General features: G+C 36.9%; 1 protein-coding gene across 1 annotated transcript; it reads right to left on the bottom strand.

The window, feature by feature from the left end:
• Positions 1-441: 441 nt before the first annotated feature.
• Positions 442-6,440, bottom strand: LOC113727627 (probable linoleate 9S-lipoxygenase 5). Its single transcript, XM_027251891.2, has 9 exons — positions 6,158-6,440; positions 3,808-4,097; positions 3,430-3,670; positions 2,905-3,246; positions 2,712-2,797; positions 2,393-2,500; positions 1,986-2,290; positions 1,619-1,882; positions 442-1,352 (listed from the first exon to the last, which is right to left on the bottom strand). Exons 1-9 carry the CDS (start codon positions 6,351-6,353, stop codon positions 599-601), a joined length of 2,586 nt encoding a protein of 861 aa, XP_027107692.1. The 5' UTR covers positions 6,354-6,440; the 3' UTR covers positions 442-598.

The raw sequence follows: 6,440 nt of genomic DNA, 5'->3' as shown, positions 1-6,440 counted from the left end.
GTTTTGATCATATTAAATGAGAATCAGTAACAGGAAAAAAAAATAGAGTCACAGCAAGAACAATCTGTAATATATGTCTTGGACTGGATATGAAGTTATGGACTGGCTTTAGATTGAGGCACTGCTGGGAATACCTTTTCCAGCGACTCCAGGCTCACCAGTAGGAAACAGCAGATTTTATGGCACCTTCAACGGTCCATTACTGTATCTAGATGCTTATGAAGAGAATGGGTAATGCTATTCACAACACCTTTTCTAGATTCTTGCAGGTTCTTAGTTTAAAGGTGTAAATCTAACCTATAACTCACCTGATGCATGAGTATGAAAAGCAATATAAATACAGTAGAGATATTGCATTTGTGTACTTATAATATGTGACTTGCTTCATTATTGGAAATGCAATAACTGAATGAATAACATAATACATAAATGAAGTTACAATTTTGGAGCCACACAAGCAATTTGAATTACAGATTAATGCCATATAGTAAGTTTAAAGTGTACGAAAGCAACAGTTTCGTCACGCATGATATCTGACCTGCTTGCAAATAGTTTTGGACACACCTGTATTTTGTAGTCTAGCTGTAAGCATTTGGAATCATATTGCTATGCTATTTGGAATTCCTCTGCCAGTTATACCACTATCACTTGTAGGGAAAAGTAATGTATATGGTATATTAGCTGGTCCAACCCTGTTTCTCCACTTTGGATCACCATTCATCTGTAGAATTTGATCCTCAATTTCAGACAGAGTTTGTCCAAATCTTTTAAAAGCTTCAAGTGGTTCTGTGTCCTTTGTCCATTGAGGATTCTCCCTTTGGCCGAGATAAACTTCATCGGTAGTGTGCCGGGATAAAATCTCAATGGTGGAAAGACCAAGTAGAGTCTGGAATTGGGGTGTGATAGTTTTCAAGAAAGCCTTATCAGGATTAGACTTCAGCTCTTCATACTCAGGAGTACCAGGCTCAGGCATGAATCTGCGGCTTATGGTAGGGCGATTCGGGGCATAACCAGCATATGGCCACTGACCAAAATTGGTTGATGCGTGAAGAGCAGAAGACACCCATATTATTATAGTACATGAGTCAATTAGCTCAGTGAGAGTCTTCATTCGTGGCCACCATGGTTCATCTTTCTTGTCAGCATGCCCTTTTTCTCTTGCTTCTTTCCACCAGGATTGTAGTTCAGTGTCTTCTTGAACCATCTGATCACTTTTGTAGTAAAAAGAGCAGTAGTCTGTCACCCATGTTTTGATAGATGACCAAATCTTCAATCCATCGACAGCAAAGGGATAATCCTCAATTAGTAATCGAAGGCCATAAGGGGAAGTTGAATCCTCGACTGCCATTTTTCTGAGGAAAATGGAAACAAAAGTATATCATTCATCAGAGCATAGGGGTAATCTTGAATTAACAAACGCAGGCCATGTGGAGCACTGGAATCCTCAGTTATACCAAATAGTAACTTATAATGTGAGCCAGATCAGATAATCAAATATTTGGTTTAATTATAGTCTAGTGCTTGAAGATTATATTCTAACATCTGGTACTTTGCATTCCTTTTCAGCTTGTCTTTCCCTTTTTTTAACTTTTCATAGTGATATAGAATAGAGGCCTACCTCTTAATGAGATCAGCTGGAAGTGCTTGTTCAGGAAAGATCCAATCTTTGTAAACAACTGATGACATCTCCATGGCATATTTTGCAGGGAAAACTGTTATCTCAACAATGCCTCCTGCATTAATCAGGATTTGGCGGGCAAAAGCGTTAATGTTCATTGTGTCACGGAAGTGAGGATGCAGAAGCTTATGAATTGGATGAACCACACTCAGCTGCCTATTGGTTGCAATCACAAATGGTTCGATTGTAGCATGTGTATTTAACCTGCAAAAACATCACATTTTCTTTGAGTCCAAGTTTTGAACGAGTCAAAGGGCTAAATTGTTCAATATGCCAGAACAAGGTTCTATTCATATTGTTTATTCACCAGTGGCTAATGAGCTGATGAATGCCTGAGTCATTCACTGCAACATAAGCTTTTGCTAATTGCCACAGCGAACCATCCACGCCAAGTTCAGCAGGTGTGTATACTTTACTGATCGCACCAAATTCATCTCCATTTGGGTGGGGCAGGCTAAGCTCAATGGCTAATGGCTTCAAGGTTCCGTCTTTTTGCAAAAAGAGCAGAGTCCTTGTGGCATAAGTCTTTGTACTTGTTGTGTTTATTCTCCTCAAATATGGCATAATCGTGTCATGGTGATCCAGAATGAATAGACTATTCATCTTCAGTGCCTGTTCAAGAAAATTTTATAGGTATTAAGTAGCTTTTGCTGTTTCACAGTACTGCTGATACTACTTGTTAATCCAAGGGTACTAGATAATTGCATTCGTTACCTCATCAATTGTCAGGCCGTCCAACCTTTGCTCTATCTGTTGTCTGGTTATTGTACTATTTTGATTGCCATAGACTGCAGAGTTGAGCTTGCTTCTCGGTGGAAACTCCTGCAGGGTGTCAAAAGAAAGAAAAAGTCAGTGAAGTAACCTTAAACCTATGCTGAATTCTAGCATTTGCACGTAAACCACAGGAAAGAAATGTAAAAATTGTTGATGACCAGTACGGATCTCAAAGTTTGTTATGCAGTAAATAATACAAGCCAAAACTAAAGAACAACAGAGAGCAAGGAGCCAACGAGGCTAGGAAGATTGATTTTACTTGGAGACGACTAATAATGACAGGGTTCACTCCAGCTAGCATTTCTCTTGTAAATTCTTCGTCTGTCCTCCATGCAGATTTGTCATCTGTTCCAAACTAAAGCTTCTAAGATAACCTTGAAATGGCACCTTAAAAGGTGCAAACAAGAAAGAAAAAAGTAAGACCTGCAACGGGCATGAGGCAAACAGAGTACCTTTAATAACCTGTGGAGTTGGATATTTGAGGAACTCTTCTCCATCACTCTGAAGAAGTTGCTTGAGCAACTCCAAGGGGATGTTGTCAACAATGTTTTTGAGCAAAGGACCATCTGGTAGCTTTATTCCACCTTCATAGAGTTTAAGAGTATCTTCAATGCTATCAAATTCATCAGGGGTTCTATCACACAGAGCCTCAAACTCAGGGACAAGCAATTGAACAATGGATTTCAATGCAAAAGCTAGGAAATCTGACATCTTCAAGTGCCCGAATCGTTCATCCCTAGGAACATAAATGTTTAAGCTTGAAAGTATTGGCAGCCTGCTCTCAGCATTTGGATCTGTCGAGAACAAAGAAGTGATTAGAAAAGAATAGATGGTAATTATTAGTAGCCTAGGAGATTATAAATTTACCACTACTTTGATTCGACTGGTAAACATAGTTCTACTCTACTAGTAGCAGCAAACATAGTAAACTGGCAGGCATCTTTTGGCTAGCATAATAGTATAATCAAATGTATGACCTGTCTTTGTTGGTGGTCTGCCTGTTCTTCCCCTTCTGGGATAAGGATATTCCGTGGATCCTCCAAGGACCGGGCGTTCGTAGTCGCTACCTTTGTCTGGATCCGCCAGATCATTGTAATAAGCATAGTCATAGACTCTGTCCCATTCCTGGAGTTCTCCAGTACCATCTCCTCTCAAGGTCAATAATTCTTCTTCTCTGTATCGGCGCAGTGGTTCTGGTGTATCACTCGGAAGATATGCCTGAAACAAATACAAATTGATTATTTTCTGCTTAGAGTTCTCTTCAATTGAGTAGCCATTCCATGTTGGAATTATGTTGTTCGATGCAATTCAGATCGAAGGGCATAAACATGGTATCCAAGATTTTCTTGAAGTACCTGATTTGAAAAGAAAATACGATTTTGGTTGTACTTTTTAGCTGGATAAACCCAAGAGTTGCAGACAAAGTGGATTCGGCCATGTCCAGGTACATCTTCAAGAGTCACCGTCTTTAGAAAGAATTCGCTATGATGATGATTTTGAATGATGAATGCTCCTGGAACTTCAACCTCTTCTTCCCAGTCAAATGTGATATTGAAAACTGATTCACCAACTGTCAGACGATGGTTTGTAGTGATCCAACCTTCCAAATATGCAGGACTTCCAAGTTTTCCTTGCAGTCCTTTTTCTGCAAACATGCATGATGAGAAGTTACTGAATACTGTGCTTAAATTTCTTTTCTGCAGTAAGATTGAACTATTTCTTGAAATGTTAGACTAAGAAGATGAACAGTGACCCTTACAGATCATTAAAAACAATAATCTTGTTTTATCTGTTTGAATCTTGAATATTGCTAATGATCTTGTGATTTAGTCGATAACTGCGGTTTATTGAAAGATACCAGTTAATGATTTGCGCTTGACCAGTGGTGAAAGGGGTATACAGATTCGTAAATAGGCAACGGGGATCTAAGCAAATATTTTTGTGCTTTGACCAAATGGGGATAGTTGACATTGAACATTTCTTTTCCTTTGCACCGAGAAACTTGCACAAAATAAAATAAAATAAAATCAAGTACTAGGTTTTCTTGTGATTTGTGCATTAGACATCAAAAAATTAACTATTATTATACTCTTTCCGTTCCACTTTGATAGTCTTGATTTTTTTTTTTTACACAATTTAAGAAAAAATAGTTAATTTTGTTAGAAAAATAAATCTAGCCTACGATTTTTCTCAAATACCCCTTACATTAATATTAGGAGTATGATCAATAACTATACCATTACATTAATTACAACAACAATACTACCAAAAGTTCCACCATTAAAGGCATGAATCCAAACAATTAATAAATAAGGTAAGTTATAATCATTGATAACAAAAAGCATTGAATAAGGGTATTTTAAAGATGCTGCAAGTTAACTATATTCTTCAATTGCTATAATTTAGAATGGATAAAAAAGGAAAAAAAAACTATCAAAGTGGGACAAATAGAGTATAAGGAAAAATCATTCAAAACATTTGTCAAAATTTTGCCAAATAATATGAGTTTTGTCCGCATAGCATTGACGAATTAAGAGTTCTAAATTGTAATTACTCAAATCCTAATATTTGAATCCATTTTGTATTAAATGATAAATGAACGAATTATCACTTAATTTGTTGGAGTAGGTTTTGCCTGCTCAATTCAGACCCACTTAATTAATTAAAATATTTTATTTTTTTATTATTAAATACTTCTGAACATATTAAAATTTTAATCCATTAAATTTAAGTATTGATTTAGTCGGTTGAAGTGATGTTACTCCTTTTGATTAACTTCTTGGTTGCAAGATACAAATGGTCATTTGACTGGTGAATGGAGAGTGATTACCTTTATACCAGCTAAAAATATTTTATTCCAAGCCCAAACAGAGAAATCGTGCCCCTATTAGCCAGACGTTGTGGAAGTGGTAACGCGGGAGTTTTAACAATAATGTTCAAAGTCTATTGGCTAGACCTGGTTGAACAAAACTGCCCTTTCTGTTTCTTGATTGGCCAGTCAACTATTTTAACATTGAGATGACCATACAGAGTAAAGACTGGGTCGTTTGGACCGCATTTGGGAATTGGAATAGGAACAGTGGATTTGACTTTTAAAATTGGCCGGACTTGGGTCAACTATAATTGTGTTTTATCCCATTCGACCCTGTTATCGTAATTGCCATAATATTCAATGTGTTATTCAATACACCAATTTTTTCAGTATACAATATTGTGTTTTTCTACGTCAAAATTTTTTTTTTATACAACTACCACATAAATGAACTATTGTATGAATCTGCCCCAATCCCCATTTTTTTTAATCTACCTCAACGAAAATACAAAAAGAAAAGAAATCTGCCCCAATCTTTGGTCGTTGGATACGTAATTTGCATTCAAAACTGAGTATTTCATGTTTGCACTTTTTCATACAGGCCATGATGATGCTGCAGAAGATAGAGAGCTGTCTTGCATAAAGAAATAACTTCTTGTTATCCTTAACAATAATGTATGGTGGGAATTCTTACGACTTTTTGCTTGGACATTGAACAACAATTCTTGCTGTAATTAGCCTAATCACTTCTTCCTTATGAAATGAAAAATTCACAGCGTTCAATTCAGTTGAATGAAACCTGTAATCAAAACCCTTTAATCTTTATCTTGTTTACATTATCCCCTACTAATTTGACAAAGATGCATGCTCGCAAGGGAGTTTGGGTCAATTACCTGGATCACCGTTAACAGAACTGACGAGTTGTAGAGAGACTTTCTTGCCTAGCAACTCATGAACTTCATCAGCAATAGAAGCATTGAAATCAGTGAAGTCCAACACATTCTTTTTCATCAAAACTACGGTTCCCTTGATCTTCTTCTTGTTGCCTTCACCATGTTTGCCGGCCAATGACTTCATAATATGCTCCATTTTTGATTGAGTGTCGTTATCTATCTTCTCAAAATATTGGTCCTGCGATCAAAGTAGGCTGAATTGGAATTTATAGGCAATGAAATC

The sequence above is a fragment of the Coffea arabica genome, chromosome 2c (genome assembly GCF_036785885.1).
Source record: "Coffea arabica cultivar ET-39 chromosome 2c, Coffea Arabica ET-39 HiFi, whole genome shotgun sequence".
NCBI classification, from domain to species: Eukaryota; Viridiplantae; Streptophyta; class Magnoliopsida; order Gentianales; family Rubiaceae; genus Coffea; species Coffea arabica.
Note: the sequence above shows the minus strand (reverse complement) of the source record. Positions and strands in the feature narration are given on the sequence as shown.

Excerpts from the sequence above, each read along its gene's own strand:
- LOC113727627 (XM_027251891.2), bottom strand. The coding sequence starts at position 6,353 with ATGGAGCATATTATGAAGTCATTGGCCGGCAAACATGGTGAAGGCAAC. Across the intron at positions 2,291-2,392 it reads ACGGCCTGACAATTGATGAG|GCACTGAAGATGAATAGTCT; the intron begins GTAACGAATGCA and ends TTTCTTGAACAG. Across the intron at positions 1,883-1,985 it reads CATCAGCTCATTAGCCACTG|GTTAAATACACATGCTACAA; the intron begins GTGAATAAACAA and ends ATGTTTTTGCAG.